Source organism: Tubulanus polymorphus, chromosome 4 (assembly GCF_964204645.1).
Source record: "Tubulanus polymorphus chromosome 4, tnTubPoly1.2, whole genome shotgun sequence".
Lineage (NCBI taxonomy): Eukaryota > Metazoa > Nemertea > Palaeonemertea > Tubulaniformes > Tubulanidae > Tubulanus > Tubulanus polymorphus.
Genome location: NC_134028.1, coordinates 13,204,877 through 13,226,612, shown reverse-complemented (window position 1 = coordinate 13,226,612; position 21,736 = coordinate 13,204,877). Strand labels below are relative to the sequence as shown.

General features: G+C 38.1%; 1 protein-coding gene across 1 annotated transcript in view; it reads left to right on the top strand.

Annotated features, from left to right (window-relative positions):
* The window catches only part of LOC141903491 (protein transport protein Sec31A-like), a 232,773-nt gene that overhangs the window by 61,879 nt on the left and 149,158 nt on the right, over nt 1–21,736 (top strand). Inside the window, exons 10-11 of the mRNA XM_074791612.1 lie at nt 14,465–14,617; nt 20,952–21,089. Coding sequence (XP_074647713.1) covers nt 14,465–14,617; nt 20,952–21,089 — 291 coding nt within the window. The remainder of the gene's footprint in view (nt 1–14,464; nt 14,618–20,951; nt 21,090–21,736) is intronic.

Genomic DNA, 21,736 nt, shown 5'->3' with positions numbered 1-21,736 from the left:
ATATCACTGTTATTCCAACTATCAGTATCCATGGGATTATTTGGGATTAATTCTCAGCGTCACAATACGTATTTCTAGAGCAGTGGAACGGCAGCCTACTCGTGACTGAAACCCGTCTGTGATCGTGCGGGAACGCCTTTACTAAAGTTAAAACCATTTCATGATGACACGAAACATCAAACGGTAAACGGTAGGCTACCACCATGATACGATATCACCAATAAAGATAGATCATAAGATAAAATCCCCCTATTTACAGATTAAAAGAATTTAAAAACCAGAATTTTTTTTATTCAATCAAAAATATATAAAAGACACGACGTTTCGATCTCACCCTAGAGATCGTCAGGTGTGACCTGTCACGTTTGAGTGTGGTTATCGTTCTATAAAGATAGATCATTTTATTAAATTTTACCAGAGTTGTTTATTGGAGGAAAATATCATTGTTAAGTACGCCGAGAACAAACATGTATCATCAATCAGTTGACTGACATTGTAAATTCGATTCGGCTATATTCTAATATAAGTTTTCACTTTAGGACGCCCTACCCACCTGCTGCGCACTCTTAAGGCGGTAGCACCCTCTTCTGCACTCGGCAGAGATTCGCTTTGTAATGTGCGCCGGGAAAAAATACCTTTTATTATCTTTTCCATGCGTTAAACAACAGTGATTGAATTTACGCGTTGTTTGTCGTAAATTGCAATATTGCAATGGTTATTTGCCGCTGCTGTAGTTTTTTGGAATTGAATCGAGCGGCCTCGGTAGCTCAGTGAGATAAGGCGTGATGCTGTTGAATCCACTATCAATACTGAGTGACAAGTGGGTTCGAGTCCTGCTGGCTGCGAACAGCGTGCGGGCAACACTTCAAAGGCCGTACCGTCGTGAGGTTAAGTGAACAATCCAATAGGAATAGTCTTGGGAAACCTAGATCCAAACGACGTACGTAAAGCCAAACAAACAAAAAGACAAACAAACAATCATCAGCCGGCCTCAGTGACACCAATGCCGGCATCGCTCTCTGCGACGTTTTGCATGCGTACATGCATCAGAACTTGGAGCTCTAAGATCAGAGGGTCTTGCAATTCCATTCAGAAAAATCGTTCTGTTTTTGTTTTCATTATTCAGTGGGGCCTAACAGTTCACGTGTAAAAATGGGTTTTTATATCCTAATCTTGATTGATATAAATATCTTGGCTGGGACATGATGGAAAACATCAGAATAAACTAGTTTCGTCTTTTTAACAGAATCGCAATAATGAGGTTTAACAGTACAAATAGCCTAGGCTAAATCGTTCGGCAGAAAATAAATTCATTTTCAGGAATAAAATCGTACTAGACAAATAGACCTTTAAGTCTGTGGTCCTCCCAATCAACATCGTCATAGAAGATTTGCCGGCAGATGTAAAACATTATAACCACTTAATACCACAGTATAATCTACCAATGCTTCAAGGCCCATGGGCCTCTTGTTAGGATAAGGATACACTTCGTCAGTTTTTGTATAGGTTCGCTTATATATCTGTGTAGGTGAGGTTTAGTATTATTTTAGATTGTGTGTGGACATGATGTAGATTTAAATCATATGGTCATAAATTCGGTAAGAAAATCCTTACATTATAATGTTATTTAAAGTTGTTATTACACAAAGAATTGTTAATTGCTGTATCCAAATTTTGTTATGTTTTGAACTAAGTTTGGATTTGTTATATTTTTGTGGTGAATCGTATTGAAGAAATATCATATAGCATGAATTCAGTTCAGTTTATATCATTCAACGAATGCAATGGATAAGAGTGAAGAAAGGTTGTCTGATGGTATCCAAATGGGTCGTGGTGCTTGTATGAAGACATTTACAGAAAAGGGACAAGAATCACAAAAAAGTTTGCTGAAATAACGTATTACTTAGATATATAATGAACTGCGTCGAAAAAGTGATTTTCTGCACACTAAAATACTAGACGAAAATGTGACAGTTGCAAATGTGCTTGAAGATTACAAAGAGTTGTTGACATTGTATGAATCGTTCTTAGTCCAGCATGACGAGTTATGTGGTTCTTGCAGATGTTCAGTGTCAAGTCGGTCTAGTTCGATTATATCGGCGCGAATGAAAGAAGCACAGAAGGTAGCCGAAATACAGGAACGCCAGGTGGCGCTCAAAAGACAACAACAAATAGAGGAAAGCATGTTCTATTTGAAGCAAGAAGAAGAAGCTTTGAAATTAGATACCGAGTTACATGTTGCAGGCGAATGCTCTAAAGCTATTGATTCAATCGTAGATCCCGAAGATGATACTCTGAAACTGAATCCGTTTTCACCATTGTCATACCTAATGTTGATTATCGTAAAAATAGTGACGTAATTCATTCATGCGAGGAGAGTCGCGAATATAATGATGTCGATTGTCCATTTCAAGAGGGAACTGTCGGTATCGATCCTGTTGCTATAATGATAAATCAGCTCAAAAAACCAGTTTTTGATATTAAAAGGTTTGCAGGGGACCAGTGTACAATCGCTTTATGCGGCAGTTTCGTATGAAAGTAGTACAAGTTTGCGAGGATTCGGTTAATGGATGAGTTACTTGGAGCAGTTTACCCGAGGTGAAGCATATCGTATTGTTACTGGTTACAGTTATCTCGAAATTACAGTGGGATATGAAGCGGCCATGCGTGAGTTAAAAGAATGTTATGGTGACCCGCACACTGTAGCCCATGCTTTCATACAAAAGGCGCTTAGTTGGCCCGAAATACGATTGAATAAACCGAAATCGTTTGACGAATTTGCGATTCTACTCTCAGAATGCGAGAGTGCTGTTAATTGCAGCAATGCGTTGAAGGTTTTAGAGTATCCTGAAAATATTAAGCATTTGGTGGCAAAACTTCCGTTATCAATGCAGGATAAATGGCGTAATATTGTCGTGCAAAAGAGAGATCAGAAGGTGTTGATATGTTTCAAGGACTTAGAAATAGTTTGTCTCCCGCATGTTAAACCTAATCTAGTCACGCAAGTGTTTCTGCTGCGGAAAATTCTGATACTACTCCAGGTTCAGGTAACGTTGATAATACGAAATCAATCGACATTTGTATATTTTGTAAAAAGATTAACCATCATTTGCGATCTTGTCATAGCTTTGAAAATAAGCCATTCGGAGAGCGATTTCATCCATAAGCAGTTGCTATGTTTTGTGTGCTTGCAACCTGGCTATATAAGTCGTATGTGTTCGAATCGAGCTGTGTGCAACAAATGTCATAAGGCACATCAACACAGTGTTGCATATTCAAAGGTTCAAAACAGATGTTGCAGATGTTAGCGCGGAAAGCAAAGATAATGCTGCGGAGTCAGTGTCGATGATGGCCATCGCGCTATTCCACGTCTAAGTCGGACACCTTGGAACCGGCACAATTTTGCCGACTTAATCTACAACACGTCAGATTATTTCGGTTTGAGGAATTCATTTATGTTGCTCTGTTTAAGTGTTGTCGAGCGCTGAGTACAAACAAATGTTGCTAACTTCAATGCACTGTAGCATAGAGAATCAATATTCTCACTCAATGCGTGGGTTGTTATGTATGCTCAGACTTTCGATACTGCGTCAAGTGCCTTCTAATGGGTCAGGATGATCGGTTGAGACTCGTCAGTATCGTCATCGTTGTCATCATCAGCCTCATCTCTTCGTACCAGGTCAATAATTTCAACATCGCTTAAAATATTGACGGTTAATGCCAGGAATCAATATTGACGTAATCCTCAACTGACGGTAATGTTTCCCCTGTAGCCTCTGCTAAAAGAGACATCACAGTTTTGAATTCTCCCATTGACTCTGTATCATCGTAATCTAAAGTGGACGTATGCTCGAAACCACATGTTTTATAACAGTTGATTATAGTCTGACTTGTGACTTGTCCCCATGTTGTACGGAGGGTTAGGAGCGAGTCTAGCATATTCCAGGAAAATGGTTTTTAGCCCACTTGGGACTTTAGTTCGAGCGGGCTATTGCGTTCACTTTTCGTCCGTCGTCCGTCCGTTCGTCCGTCGTAGCGTCCGTCCATAGACGGAATCCAGTTATTTTGGGAAGTTTTGAAGACGCTTCAATGTCAATTTTGGCCGGAATTCTAGGTCCTGTAGCTCCCTACTGGTTTGCCATTTCTCATTGCAATTTGTGATGGGTATTCTTTAGAAAGGGATGTTTTATACCTGAGACAGGTATTTTTGATCAGCCAATTATGACATAATTGGCCGCCATCTTGGTGTCATCAGTACTCATTCGTAGGTGGGAAAAAGTTTTTCCGCGTTTAATTGATACCTAAGCATATTGTGTCACTATAATCAATCTGAAAGTTGTAGCCCATGTTACGGCCTCCTTCAGCCATGGTCGAAATCCACCAATTTCAACGACAGACGTCACAAAACGACGAATGTAGACTTAACTTCAATATAACTTTAATGTGGCAACGGCGTGAACTAACTGGTACTGGTCAGGGAATGCACACATTTATACCAAACCTTATGGAGGCGTAAACCCTGACAAACACCAGATTGTTCAATAGACTACATAATACAGATACAAAATCTCTTTTTACGATCCGGTGTTTCAATTAAATAATTTACGTCCGATAATTTTCGTTCTATAACATACGGACCAGAAAACTTTGTTCTCAAACAGTGACCATCCAAAGGAAACAACACTAAAACTTTTTCACCAGGTGAAAATCACCGAAATCTGGCTTTCTTATCAAACTTTTTCATGTTTTCCTGGGTTTTCTGTGGATGATCACGGGCGTATTGCCAAGTTTCATACATTCGCGTCTTAAAATCAGTGACATATTTTAACAATGAAGCTTCCGTAGTTTCATGCAACCAAAGATCTTTGATCAGTTTCAGTGGTCCTTTAGCATGATGACCAAAAACTAATTCGTTAGGACTGAAACCCAGAGATTCCTGTACAGTATCTCGCACAGCAAACAACAAAAACGGCACTCCCTTATCCCAATCTCACGAATTTTCCTCACAATAGGCTCTGAGCATATTCTTAAAAGTGCGATGAAATCGTTCCAATGCGCCTAGACTTTCAGGGTGATAAGGACTCGACGTGTTTTGTTTAATGTCGAGTTAATGCATTATTTGCTAAAACATATTAGACACAAAATACGACCCATTATCACTCTGAATAGTCGTTTGAAGACCAAAATTAGTGAAGAATCTTGTAAGAGCCTTTATAACCGAAGCCGCGTTGATACGCCTGAGAGGTACAGCCTCTGGAAAACGTGTAGATTTGCATATAATTGTAAGCAGGAATTCATTTCCTGAGCGAGTTTTTGGTAGAGGACCTACACAATCACAGAGAATATCAACACAACATCAGATTTCAAACCTGGCCAAAAGAAATACCTTAATATATTTTTATACGTTTTATTAACGCCTAAATGGCCACCTATAGGTGTATCATGCGCAAAATGTAAGATCTCTTTTCTAAACACCAAAGGAACTACAATCTGATGTTGCACTGCCCATTCATCACTAGGCAAAATATCAGGGTGTCTATTCTTTCTCATCAATACACCTGAATAAAAATGATAACCGACGGGACAATCTAAATCATCTAGAATAGATGCAGCGTTAATGCTAAGCTTTCTAACATCTGAATCCTGCGCTTGTGACTCGATTAAATCTGCTCTAGATAAGAAACGTAATTTCTCTAAATTGCAATCTGCCCCATCAAAAATCTTACTAAAAAACGTCTCACTAAGGCCCTCAATATGGTTTGAACCAACATCTAAATTATAATTTTGACCTATAGAATCAGACGAAAAAGATTTATCATCACTACTAGCTTCAACATTTTTTCTTTTTGCTAACGAACGAGTCACGACACAAGCAGGATGTAATCCAAGATAACTAGATTCCGAAGATTCCACATCCGAATCTAAAATAGGGTTTTTAGTCACTAATGGATTGACAATAACCCTCCCCCCAGCAAGATCATTACCTAACAACAAAGACACGCCCGGAACGGGTAAAGTAGGCCTAATCCCCACTATAACTAACCCAGAAAATAATGACGTCTCAAGGTAAAACTCTATGAAGTGGAACTTCTAACGTGATAGGACCAATGCCACGCAACAAAATATACTGGCCAGTAAATGTACTTTCTGACAAAGGTAAGGTCCTTTCTAACAACAATGTTTGAGAGGCTCCAGTATTTCTTAAGGCATTTAATTTCACCTTTTCTGAAGTTTCATTTAATGCTATTCTCCCTTCAATAATAAATGGTTCGTAAGATCTTAAAGGACTGCTTTCAATATGAACAGTTTTATCTTTGCACTCGATTGTTGTTGCAAGACCATTCCCTAACGCATGTAGAGAATTGTTATCCTTTTGTTGTTTTCCCTGTAACTTGTAACAGTTTGAAATTAAATGACCGGGCTTTTTGCAATAATTACATCTCATAAGTCTATCTCGATCTCTATGATCAGAAACTAGAGATGTTGATGATTTATTGAACACGGAAGATGGTTGGGTGATATTCGGCTTTTTACTTTTCTGATGAGTTAAAGCATTATCATCAGAAAACGTAGCTGCAATCAATAAATTATCAACCTTTTGCTCTTCTAAATAGGTCTTTATATCATTACCTATACAAGTTTTGAAATCTTCAACCAGCATTAATTGATGTAATTTTTCAAAATCACTATCTACACCTCTTGAATCGCACCATCTATCAAATAGACTCTCTTTATCTTTAGCGAATTCTACAAAAGTTTCTGAATCAATTTTTCTCCGATGGTGAAACCTTTGTCTATAGGCTTCAGGTACTAACTCATACGCCTTCAAAATAGCAATTTTAACTGTTTCATATTGAGCACTTTGTTCAGAATTCAAAGCTGAATAAGCTTCCTGGGCTTTGCCCACTAGAACACTTTGCAGGAGTGTCCAGCTTTCTCGAGGCCACTTAAGATTGTTCGCTACCTTCTTAAAGTGACGAAAATTCTTCCGACTCCTGGAATCTGGGTACCATTCTGATGAGACGGGTGACGTCGAAGTCGACTTCATTATCTCGATATCTACTGGTAGACGCACTGATTTCCAATTCATGCATCCGCACTCTGTGTTCACCCTCCATCCGCTATAACGATAGTTGAAAGTGCCTCTCTCGCTCTTTTTCTCTCTTGAAACTCCAGTTCGATATGTCGAATGATAACACTCTCCGGAACATCGGACATTTTAGCTGGAACTGACTCAAACTGATCATTATTAACTACACCAGATTCAATCAAATGTCGCACAATTACATCCTTTAAATCCGCTTTTGTTCGGGACGTTTTAACAGATACGTTATAATGAGCTGCCAAATCAAGCAACTCGGACTTTTTTAGAACATTTATACTTTCTCGGCTAGGTTTATCGATAAACGTCTGTAATGACGAAGTGGCCATTTTAATCACAAAGAAACGAGAACTTAAACAAGAACAGGTACAGTACCTTGAAAATATAAGCAGTAGCGCTATCAATACTGACGCCGCGAAAAACAACAAATCTCGCTTCATGAGTTAGCTCTGCCACGATATTTGAAGTAAAACTACAATTATAAAATCATAGCTGCTGATATGTTCTATGATTTTGGTTGGTTTCAAGGTCATTGGTTTTTGTATATGGTCACCATGGGGGTGTTATGTATTGAAATTGTTAGATTGTTGAGCATTTGAAACCACTTCCCAAGTGGGCGTGGTGTCCCTGGACCCCTAGTTTCTGCTGTGCTGCGTCAAGACGTTCTGCTAATATTTTTATGATAGTGGAATTTCAAACTTTTGATAATTCCCGCGTCCATTGGCTGTGACACGCTGGTCGTATTTGGAGGTGGAGATAACAATTCAATATTATCGAGACCCTCAAGATGGGGATGTGCGGTGCAATTGTCAACGATTAGTGCGATCTTTCTTCTCTCAATTGGCATATGACGATCAAATTTTCTCACCCATTGTTCAAACAGTTTACTATTCATCCAAACCTTCTTATTTGCTTCATAATCAGCAGGAAGATAGTGCACATTTTTTAAGCACCAGGGTTTTTTAGCTTTACCGATACAGAACATAGGCATCTCGTCACTACCATCCATATTAGAACAAACTAATGTGGTGATTCGCTGTTTCCTCTGTTTGTAGCCTTGATAAACTTCACCTTTAAACCCAAGCGATTTTTCTGGTTATAATTTCCAGAAAAAGCCTGGTTTCATCGGCATTGTAAATGTTTCTCACTTCGTAGCATTCCAAAAAGCATTCGTATCGTGCCTCGTAAAGTGTCTTTTTTCCAATTTTCAACAATTCCCATGTCGACACCACCTGCCTGCCTGTCCATCCACCCTACTGATGGCTGAATTCCTTCATCGTAATTAAATTCACTGGCAAAATATCAAGCTTTCGCAAAAAGAATGTTGCCGTTTATGCGCAGATGAGGGTCATTGACTTTCTTTATTTTGACTACTTGGGAATAAATATTTCATCCGACATTTGCGATTTTTCGGCTTAGAAAATTTGACTTTGACCAAGAAATTAATATGATGATGAATAGAAAAACACCAGACTTCACAATTCTGGCCGACTTGTGCATTTTTCCAGCTTTCACGTGTCCGAGTTAGATGTGGTCTCAACACTATTGGTGATGTCGTATCCTTGGAGACTGTCTGCTTGAAAGGAATTCAAGTAAGCAACATTGAAGCCAAATCGTTCATTGACCTCCCGATTGTATATACTGAACATAAAATTCCTAAGCACATTCCCACCCAAGACGACTTAAGTCACATCTCCAAGAAATTAACTTGCCGTCCATTGATTCGGAGATTGAATTGTTTATTGGTAATGATGTGACAGAAGCATACACACCTTTGGAGAGGAATACAAGGCCTGAATTTAAAGTTATGACTTCTAAATTGGTTGCCGTCTCTCATCTTGCGTCGGAGAACGAAGAACTCGAGTATTTAGATCGGTTAGTGCGTCAATCGATAATAGGACGTGGTTACGCAGAATTGGTTGTGGTGGCCTGCTGGTGATGCTAGTATTGAACCCAAGATGTGCCGTATGACTGTACACCTTTTTGGCGCTGTAAGTTCAGGTGGTTATGGAAACGCAGCTTTACTGCAGAAGATTTTGCGAGTAGTTTTGATGAGGATGTTCTGAATGTTGTGTAAAGGAATTTCTACGTGGGCGATTGCTTAAAGAGTATTGACTCTGTAAATGATGGGGTTCGATCAAGTAATAATTTTGTGTGCACGCGGCGGTTTCCGGATAACTGGATGGGTCAGCAACAATTAGTCAGTAATTCATGCCATACCTTACATTGAGGTTGCCGATACAGCTACAAGAACGAGCGTTAGGGGTGTCGTGGTAGTTGGATTCTGATAGTTTTGGCTTTAGTATATTGATAAAGGAAAAGCTGCCTATGCGCCGCGGCATTCTGTTGGTTATCAGATCAGTGTTTGATCCGCTTGGCCTCATATCTCCTTACGTCTTACCTGGAAAAATTCCACTTCAGGATGTTTGTAGAAATAGCATGGACGGGGATATTGAGCCAACTGGCGATTAACTAAGAAGTTGGTTTATTGCAAAGCTGGTATACCAAGATTTGAATCAATGTCCGTATGCCGGTACATTAAGCTCACTAATGTTGGTGAAATTGTAAACGAACAGGTACATTATTTCAGTGATGCTTGCGAGTCCGGATTCAGGGTGGTAGTTAATATGCGATTAATGAACGATGGAGAGACTCATTGTCAGTTGTCGGTCGTAAAGTCCCGAATAGCCCCATTGAAAAGACTAGCTGCTAGCTGCTGCTACTATGAGTGTTAGAACTCGTGCGATGCTTAAGAGAGAGCTCAACTTGGAAGCCACGAATGTGTATTTTTGGACCGATAGCATGGTCGTTATGCACTACATAAGGATCGATTCAACCCAGATCAAAATGTATGTTGCTAATGTTTTGTCGGTCATTGGTGCGATCTCAAATCTGCATGATTGGAGGTTCGCTATGACCATCATGAAAACTATACTCAAATGTGTTATTAATCAATATGGCAACACCTCTGGTGATTGATTTGTAGGAGCTGTAGAGAATTTCTTATCCCCATTCTTGTTTCGCCTCATCTGTATCAGAACAATGGGTTTCATTTAGTATTATTAGCCAGCCATAGGCTGAGCCTATTACTATACAAATGGAGCGAATTTGAATGACATGGTTTCCAGAGTAAAGGCTCTTTGACTGTGCAACTGAGCATATATTTATACAAATCATTTATTAGAGCATTATCCATTCTCCAACCCCTATGAAGCTGAATTTTGAAAGAGAGCCTTATTGAAATTTATATGAGCTTTTTCGCGAAAATCTGATAGCAAAAATATATGGTTTAAAAAGCCCAACAGAAGGCAAAGACTCCTCTATGATTGGCTTAGCCGCAGAGATCAGCAGGTGTTCACATGAACCCGCAGTATCATCTACCATTTTACTTCTGGGTTTGATTTTAAGATCTAAAATTGTATTTCAATTTCAATTTCTGTGAAATCTAAGGTTGATTTGGTTTTTGGGAGGAATATTTATATTTGCACTACAGAAAATATCATTGACAATTATGCAAAGTCCGGGAAAAATAGCCTTTTCTCAAATCGGATGGATGACCTTGATATGCTACTTAGCCATGTGCTCAAACTGCTAATTAAATCAAATCTTATTCTGCAAAAAAATCAAATCCAATTCAATTTTACTTTATTGAACAAGGTAAAACAGCAAATACAATTCAATTTTGTTATATTGAGCAAATTTCAGAAAATTTAATTCTATTCCGCATTCTAATCAATAAGACCTAGGGAAAAGATTTATCTGTTCCTGCCAGCTCCAGTCGCTGTCTGTGCTACTCATGAGAACACGATTGAATTGTGTAAGTTATTGACCAGAGCTGCGTTTTTCAAAGCGGTGATAAGCCCTATCCCGGTGATAAATCGCTATCCCGGTGTTAAATATTACTATCACTGGGATAGTGTGTTTTTCAAACCTGTGTTAACTTTATCACCGGGATAAAATCAGCTATCCCAGTGATAAAGTTAACACACCTCCGACGTGGTGATAGCAACACTATCACCAGGATAAATTATCAAAATATTGATTTCTTTTTCATTGTTATGGTTGCTCGGTGACTGATCATGGCAATAATACATCCATATATGTGACATCAGATAAACAAAATATATGAAAACACCACTGTGTAGCCTCAGTGATCCTGTGATGTGAAGAAATCCTATATGTTCGTTCTTGAAGTGAGACATTAGGCTGAAATGTCAGCCATTTTCTTTATGTTATCACTGGGATAAATGCTCTTATCCCGGTGATAGTTATCACTGGGGTAAAATGCTTTTGAAAAACGAGATGTTATCCCTGTGATAACAATCACCGGGATAGTTAAATTTAACACTGGGATAGTCTTATCACAGGGATAACTTAACACTGCTTTGAAAAACGCAGGCCAGGGCCCGGTTTCATAGACTGAGTATCAAAGTTATCCCTGGGGGTAAATCCTCAATATGGGTGACAACCACCATAGCAACAATGAGAAACCATGGTTATAACTGACAAATTTCAAAATGTTCCCAGGGACTATCTTTCTTTCACCTCTATGAAACCCAGCCCTGGGATTGATAAGTCTATGAGCTGGGTGTGTATTTGGACAAATTTAACCCACAGAATGCATCTTTTGCCATTTTTGGTTCGAAGTTGTAAAACAACTTCTAACCATAGTTATCATACCGAAAGAATTTACATCAGTTCATCATTACATTATCATCACAGCGCTGATGTAGTGTTTTATCAATCAAGTCACGTGGCTTCATTCGGTTTATTTAATAAATCTTTTTGTCCTTTACTCGAGTTTTCCAGTGGTTATTACTTGGTTGACTTATTTTGCATCATCTAACCACAAATGATAACTCTTTAAACTGCCTCTAAAATGGAATAATGTTGACTAAACCTCGATTGATTTCGAAGTTCTATGTTGTGTCGCTTTGCCATGTTTTGTAGTCCCCTAACATCAGACCTGCCAACATCTACGATATCAGCGTAGTTTTTACGAGAAAGTTGCTGTCAGTGCGCTAGTACGGGCAGTAGTAGAAAAATACGATATGAAAGGCCTAAAGAAAAAAATAGGAAAATGAGATTTATTTTATGCTTAAAGACATTTCTTTTTTTTAATTTATTTTACGATTTCAACTGAATACCTAGGATAATTTTACCATTGTGAGTAGAAATTCAAAAAATTGTATAGTCTGCCATTGCCGTTAGTCCATCAAACTTTAATTGATGATTTCACAGGGCCTAATATCACCCAGAGGATTAACTATTTAATGGATTTAATTTCCTGATTTATTATCTACCGCTTATTATTATTTAGTTGACCTTGGAGTTAATACGAATTTTAATGAAACAACACACATGAAAATGACATTTTTTAGTACTCCAGTATTTCGACTTTCTAGGGGGTCTTTTTACGCTGGACCCCCAAAAATAACCCCAGCCAGTGGACCCCCCTCTTTCTAAAATCGGAAGTTAAATCTTTCTGCACTTTTCCGTGACTATGACTATAAACTCCTGCTTAGTGAAGTTTCAATGCGCTATATACAATAGTTCAGAAGTTATGAGGATTTAAGGAGTTAACTTCATTAACATGCAATTCATCTGGCACACACAGGACTTAACAATCACGCAGCCGGCAGGTTAAGAGTTAACCGCTAGGGGAGCAAAATTCCAACGGTTTAAGTGAAAAAATCTATGTATCCTTTGCCAACCTGCATGATTAGTTGCCACAATGAACTGCCACCAGGGGAGTGTGAAGGCACAGATTTTTGCTCCTAGCCCCATAACTGTTGGTGATAGGATCATGGTTGCAATGTGTGGTTAGTAGCCCTTTACAAGACACTTGTATTGATGTATGGTTTAAGTATGTAACTCATATGGTCTCCAGTAGCGCCACTTACAAGTTGCTGGAAATGCATTTTCATTGATATCTACTTAGCAGATTTCTATGAAAATTGATACACATGTACCTGGATTCAAAATACAACGATCCTCTCACATAATTAGTTCTAAATCTAACCACTAGGGGGCGTAAATTTTGAAAACTCATTCTCGCTGCCTGTCTGTGGTGCTTATGAAAACACGATTGTACTGTGTAAGTCATAGGCATTGTCTCTGAGCTTGGAATGTATTTTGACAAATATAACCCACAGAATGCATCATTTGCCATTCTATGAAAAGCTGACAGGCTGGCCATAGTGCCCCTTGGGGCTTATGTTTTACTTAAGGTTTTTCCAGGTTTACTTCATTGTTTTATGTCCAAATTTTATCCTTCCAATAAGTCAAACATGAAATCTTAAGGTAAATGACATGACGCTCTCATATCCCGCCAGCCGCGCCTGTGGCTGACACGACATCCCCTAATGCGCAAATTGTTGGTGAAGTGGCTCTGCCTTGGGTTTTGCGATTCGGATCATTTAATTAATCGGGGCCGAATCTACTCGTACCTTTGAAATTGCATCCCCATGTATATCGTTATTTGATATTATTTGAACTTTGTCAAATATCTCATATCTCTGAAGGCTGTGGTAAACCTCTTTGCCCATGGGCAATGCTGGTGCTTTTGACATACTCATGGAACACTTGCATTGGTTGTAAACAAACAAAGGGATGATCTACCGGGGTGGGTCAGAACCGACTGTACAAAAAAAAAAACGATCTTTGTCAATCCAGCCTGCAAAGGGAATGAGAACTGACCACACATGCTTAAAGCAGGGATGAAAATCTTCCAACCATAGACTGTTTTCCGACCTTTTCTAACATTTTCTCATCACCTCAACATCACCTCAATCGCTTTAATCACCTAAATCGCGGGCGTCACATCGGAGCGCTCCGTAGTTAGGAGTGCTCCTTAAGACGGTTTTCGGCAGTTGTTAACACAACTGTGGAGTCCGAGAAACCAATATGGCGTCTCATTCAAAAAGCGGCTCTAATTCCGGCCCAAACTATTAACATCTTGACCAAAAGGAAGTAAGTTTTTTGGCTAAAAGTTACTGATTTTTGTTCCCCAAAAAAAATCTTTTTTTTTGAAAATATTTTCCGACTTTTTCAATATGGGCCGTTTTCATCCCTGTTAAAGTTTTCTAACACAAGCATATTTTGTGACCAACTGCGAAGTTGTAGCATGTGTCATATTCAATGAATAGGGGTAGGGGGGTAGTTTCAGGCTCATTGGTTTCTGTATATGTTCACCGGGGGGTATCAGGGTGTTGAATTTAGAAATTATTAGATTGTCAAAGCATTTCAGACCACTTTCAGAGTGGGGCATGTTAGCTTAGGACCTCTAGTTCGCAGATGAAGCTCTTGTTTTCCATTACCTTGTATCAGTTCATCTATCTTTAGCTTTCATATTTTGGATAGGTCGTTTATGAATTGCCGACTAGCAGTCAGTGGAGTTATGATGTCCAATGGTGTCCACGTAATCCAGCCATTATCTCGAGTTGTTCATTTGATGGGCATATCAGTATTTGCTCTTTGATGGGCAATGACATAGACGCTCAGCCCACAAATCAGGTAGGTTACATATCCATCTCATAATGTTACACCAGTGCTGGCATGCTTCCTTTTCAAACCTACGTTTGAATTAGATGCAATTTCTAGCCTTCTTGGATTATTTTAGGAATTATTCAAGATGTTTCAGTGGATTTTCTTGATATTTTGTTTTTATATGTGTTTAGTCAAGACATCTCGGGGTCAAGGTGTTCATGTGGTAGCACTTTGCCGAAATAGCTCCTTCACACTTTGGATTTATTCTGGGGTAGTTTTGTATACTCTGATCGATGATCCTTATGAAATTGTTCTGCCAATAACTTTGTTAGCTCTTGTTGGTACAAATTATAACCACTGGATATATACTTTATATTGATATTGATTTAATACTGATATTTTGTCATTGGGAGGGAAATAGGGGTTGGAATTGTAATGGAAAGTTTCGTCCATCAGCTCTAAGCCGATTGGAAGTATTGGGAGAAAATATTCAAAATTTCAATGAATTTTTTGACGCCTTATAAAACGTTACCATTATGAAACCTAAACAATGTTAACCATTCAGCGTCATTTTACAAACGACAGCCGTAAATCGATGTGCAAAACGTCACAGGTCTATGTGTACACAAACAAGCTATCTGGCAAAATATTATTGACATAGATGTAGAATGGCTTCCTGTGATTATATAATGACCTATATTTGAACGTCGAAATGTTATATTGCATTGAATATCATGAGAAGACGTATTGTAATAGTAAAGGATGTATGATTATATCAGAAGCGGCAGGCATAAATAGAAATGATAAGTAAATCGGATTATTCGGTTAAATGGCGGATGTATACACGATTTGGAAGTCTGATATCAGTCAGACCCTGACGTGGGCATGCCGGTGGAATGACAAAGCTATCTACGATGTGTGTAGGGCCGGGGTGAATTTCATCAGCGGCTACAAGCGGTCAATATGAAAATGTGTAAACATATAATTTCAATATTCAAACGTTTTAGAAAATATGTTTGATATTAGGAGTATGCAGGTTTCGTGAGATTAGCAATTTATAATAGCATAGCTGTCATATACGGCTTCGCGTCCTCTGATGGCATGTGTATTAGGTGACAATTCAATTCAATTCTTTATTGATCCTTATTACATTGAAATTCCGGGATAAAATTCCCAAATTCAATAAATACAAATTTTAAAATAAATTAATACAACATACATGACACACGGGTAATTCATACAGAACAACATAAGCATGTTATTTTAAATGACAATGTCTACTACAATGTCAACCCACCCAGACTCAAGACTCTAGGATATCGAGTGACAGCCAAACCCGTGGCCCGGGACCGGGCCGGCTGGCTAGGCCACACGATATGCTCGAAGTCATGATGAAGCAGACATCAGAAGAGCTCTTTCTTCAACCATGGAGGCAATGAAGTTGCAGACCAGCTTAGAGGCATAAGAGGCAAGTTCGCGATCAATTATTGAGAATTTTCAATAAAGAAATTTAAACCACTACTAGAGTCGAAGACCTGTATCATCTACCCAATCGCCAAATCTCATCATTCCCCAAATTTCTTAAAACTTCGATTTCTAATTTGCAATTCCACATTAGCTTTGCCCAGAAATTCTACATTTTTTTCGCATGCGTCAAATAATTTTCTAAAATTAATTTTCTTGTTTCCCATTCTACTAAATGATGCTTGACCTTGTTTCTTGATAATCATGATATCAAATAATATGATATTCAAATTAACAAAATGGAGACAAATTAATTGTAATTGATTATGGACCTAGATGTTACTAAATTCCTTCAATATATAAATCTTAACTTACAAGAATCATGCAGTGTGGCAAAATGTTTAGAAATTGATCGAACTTTAAATAGGGTTGCAGTGACATAAGACTACAGGCATGCATATGACATGTTAATATGAATGTAAATTTTAGAAGCTTAATTTAATGGAGCACGAAATGAAAAGGAAATCTAGATATACGTTAGAATAACTTCAACTCAAGCAACCCTAATAAACATAAAGAACAAAAAATGTAATGAAGGCCGAAACCTGCAGAAAAATCCATTACATGGGCAAGCGGTAATAGCACTCGCTGCTCTGGTGAGAATGATTCTAGAGAACAATTCCGATTTCATTAACCCTTTCAGTGCTGACTAATCAATACCCTATCGTGCTGGAGATAATTTGAAAATTTTGAAAAATTTCGCCCTAGTGTGTTGAATAATCGGAATACCACTAAAGTGCATCAATACCCAACGTAGTGTATCGTTAGTTACTAATAATTCACTATGTTTGACAGGTGCTGCCATCTTTCAATAGAGATAAAAACTAATTACTAATTACATCAATACACCGCAGTGCAGTGTACTAGCAAAATCCATCACCGATTCGTACACCGCACTGCGGTGTAGACGCACTGAAAGGGTTAATAGTCTTCACGGGTAGAGCCGATTAGATGATCACGGAACAGACATATAAGCAGCGCTTTTGAATTCGGACATTAATGTAATTTATTCTTCTGATTACCAATGTACCGATATACAGACCGATGTACTGACCGCTGTACAAACCGATTCAAATCCATAAAGATATAAATTATACCTGTCTTAGTATACAATTCGACACTTCTAAATTATTGATAATGATTGATACAACCTAATAATATTAACGGGAAAGCACACTTTCTTAGCTCAGAAAAAAAACGGTTTATAAGTAACTAATTACTTTTTATAATGCCATTTACGTCTACTTTATAAAGTCACTATGTTATTATAAAAAGTATGTCATTGATTAATAATGGAATACTCTTTATAATATATGAAAATACAAAGTTTAGCTCTTATTTTAAATGTCATTTCATCTAACCAGCCACATTTTGTCAATGCATGGACAGAACTGCATATACTCCAGAATAAGTGGGAAATTCAAAATCAAACAAAAGATTCAGAGAAAATAAGAATAACTAAGGTATGTGGAGGAAAATGAAAACTTATAAATGAAACACCCTCCCGGACACGGCACAAATTGCCAAGACATAACCTAAGTACGTCCTAATAGACGTACAGTTAATTATCATTAGTTAAATATAACATGAAATAAAATACAAACAATATACATTATATACCCTATACCTATACGTACCCTATACCTTTTACCTTAAATATACATACATGATATGAAACATTTAAACTAGATTCAACTATAACTTACCATTACTAACGACGGGATTCTACAATTCACTGTTCTTCGACCGGCAAGAGTACAACGATTTTAGTTATCGGATGTTCAATGACATTCCTTGATGTCTTTACTTTCACTTTACGAACTTTACCGTCATTACCAGGGAAAACGTGTGTCACCCGACCTTAAGTCCATTTCCGGTGTTACGATGCTGGATCCGATAGTAGAACGTAATCGTCGACTTATACATCTCGGCACATTATAGACCATTTCTTTCCTCGGTATGAGTGTGGGAAAACGTCTCTATACCACCTATCCCTGAATGATTTGACAAGTTTCAGTATGAAATCAACTCTTTTTCTGGTGTCCTTTGTGTCATCGAAGGGGCCTTGCGGCACAGAAATACCCTATCGACCAAGTAGTAGATCGTTAGACGAATATAGCTGCCGTCATTTGGATCCGACGGTAACAATCCGATTGGTCGTTTGTCACTAAGTTGATCGCTGCAAATACAAGTGTTTGAAATTCCAGCGCAGTCGTCGAATTTACACCTATCATACTACAGTTCATCTCCTTTGTTACTGATTTTATGAGTGATTGTACGCACCATTCTGATGAGCTGCGGTCAGTGTTGTAAAGTGCCATTCAATGATTAGGTTGGTGCACCAGGTTTCTATCTCTTTGGAAGCAGCTACTTATTGCGATCCATTGACGTTAAAATGTCAATATGACCACCTTTCCTAGAAATCGATTTTTCACCTAGACCGAATTTATTTGCAAACGGTTTTATAATAATAGATGGTGCTTTGTCAGTTATTCTGTCTATACCCTTGACTCTAACAGGATACGTTACTCCATTCTTTCCTTGAATTAACACGTAAGACATACAACGACGATTTACAGTTTGACCAGACGCAATCGTGAAATTTAATCGATCAGGCTCGCCGCATAACTATAATTTCTGTTTGAACACATTTCCAATCAGATAAAAATTGCTTCCGGAATCAAGCAGATTATATTACCAGTCTCCCACGTGTCATTCTCCGAGTTTCCAATTTTTTGAGATACGATGGGTAAGAGTTTCTGACCAGAACCAAGGTAAGATGAAATTTCACATTTGATGATATGGCTTCCGGAGCTAAGGCTCTTTGACTGTGCAACTGAGCATGTATTCATACAAATCATTCATTAGAACATTATCCATTCTCTAACCTCATGAAGCTGGATTTTGATGTTAAAATTTATATGATCTTTTTTTGCGAAAATCTGAACGCAAAATTATCTGTTTTAAAAAGCCAATCAGAAAGCAAAGACTCCTCTGTGATTGGCTTAGCCGCAGAGATCAGCAGGTGTTCACGTGTGAACCAGCGGTATCGTTTACCGTTTTACTTCTGGGTTTTATTTTAAGATCTAAAATTGTATTTCAAGATCGATTTCTGTGAAATCTTTAGTTGACTTGATTTTTGGAGGAATATTTTTATTTGCACTAAAGAAAATATCATTGTCATTTATGCAGTCTGGGAAAATAGCTTTTTCTCGGATGGATGACCTTGATATGCTAATTAGCCATGTGCTCAAACTACAAATTCAATCAAATTTTATTCTGCATAAAAAATATCATTTTGGAGGTTCATTGTTCTCGGCTTAAACGACGTATAATCGATGCGATTGAAGACATGGCGAACCTCCGTCGCTGACATGGTCAACATTGTTGAAATTATACGAAAAACTGTTTTGGCGGGAAAATTCTTAGCTGTCGCGTATAAAATTGCATTGACCTCGTCTCTACGAGCGAATGTGATTGGCTGTTTTTGGGATATACGGGGAATTCCGGCGCTTAAAAAATAATTATGGGAAAGCCATAGAATGGCGAACGTTTCATTGGACTAGGTGCCGTATATGTGCCAATTCAAATGCTCATTACTGTTGAGAATGTAATTATTATCCGCCATAGGTATTGTTTCATTTTGATACCCGATTGATTTGATTGACATTGAAGTGTAAGCGAACATTCACTTACACAAGGCTTGCACCTGCGCGCGGAAATCATTAGATAAGATTGTTGCACACAAACACACGCGCGTACAGTACACACTACTATAGTGATACTGTAACGCTGCTTGCTGGCGCGTTTGACATTTCATCTGCAGAAGATGAGCGCTGTGTTTTTTGTTTGATAGAATTTGTAATAAATTGTAATTTCTTGTGACCTGAAAATTCTAAGCAGCAAACTATAGGTATAGGTCGAGGTCTGAATATTGTAGTGGTAAATTCCAGGATTTAAAACGATCTAATACGCCGATTTCTTACTGCACCGGTATATTAGCATCCGCGGCCATACATTCAGCCACCCTCTGATATGTGACATCATATGAATTTTATTTGAATGTTTTTTCATATTATGAAAAAATTTCTTTGAAAATATAACAGTTTCCACGCCGTGCCTACCTGTACCCTACGAAATTTTGGATGTGGACCGTAAACAGATGTATATCTTTGGTCTTATTTGACTACAAAATAATCCTTTAAGAAAGATAAAATACAATATTTAAACTTGTAGAACTTTGAAGTCACGAATTAAAAAGATTTTTCAAGCAATACCCTTACCCCAAACAACCTCTAGCTCTCAAGGTAAACCACACTTTGCCCATGGGCAATTTATTTTTTAGACAAACTTCTCTAATACATCCTCCTTTGCTTCTTCGAACCTCAGGACTTTGAAGTCCTCTTGTTCAAGTTTTCGAGGGTAATTTGATGACACTTTGATCAATTGGTCATTGGATTTTGTGTATGGCCACTAGGCGGCATTGAATAATACACTAACTTAGTATTTCGATATTATATTAGTATCTATGTATATTTTTTTACCACAATCAATTGCTAAGTTGTAGCTCATGACATGGTCTGCCAATGTAATTCCTTCCCCCCCCCCTAAAGAAAATTTATGGTTAATGGATGTCTAATCTTTAAGCTTAGGTAACACTTTTTCTGTATAATCCTGTATAGATAGGAATCTTACAGTGGTAAAAGGAGTTATCTTGTTATTGACACAATAACCAATGCATTAAGACAGCTAAGCAAGACTTAAAGATTCAGTCATTCTTGTTATGTTCATTAATGAATATCAGTCTGGATATGATATTGTTTGCTTTTATTTCTAGATGAATGATTCATTTCCTAGTGATCCTTTTCATCAAGCTCAGGCACAGTTCCAACAGCAGCCTAATACAGGCAGTCCGATCGTGCCACTTAAAAAGCCTCCTAAATGGCTACGACGTCCATGTGGTGCCAGCTTTGGTGTAAGTTTCGTATTTTGCTTTTCACTCATTTTCTTTGGACTAAAAAATTAACCCTGTTTCTCACTTCATGGCAACATTATTGCCAGTACGCAAAAATCAGAAAAACATTCTTAGCCCATTTGGAGCTAGCCCTAGTGGGCTATTGTATTCACTTTTCTTCGTAAGATTTGTCCTTTGTAAATTTGGAGATGGAACCTAAAAAATTCGCCTGATCAGAGTGGAAATTTTTTTCCAACCATTGTTTTTCCGCGTTATATAGCACTTTTTGAACATTATGAAATATTCATTTCAAAACCCTTATCCTGAGAGTATTTTCACTGCCTGCATCTGTATGCCAGTACTCCCTCCAGAATAATTGTGGCCATTGATTTATTTTTGGCCCACTTGGGACTTTAAGTTCCAGCGGGCTATTGCGTTCACTTTTTGTCCATCATCTGTCCAAGCGTGCATCTGTCCGTCCGTAGAAGGAATCCAGTTATTTTGGGAAGTTTTGAAGACGCTTCATTGTAACATCTCAATAGTTGGGTTACACTTGTATCTACCCTAGACATTGTTGTTCGCCGAAACCAGCACTTTTTACATATTTTTTCGACGAAAATTTAGAAGAAGCTTTCATCAATTATCTTGATCTATCGTATATAGTTGTA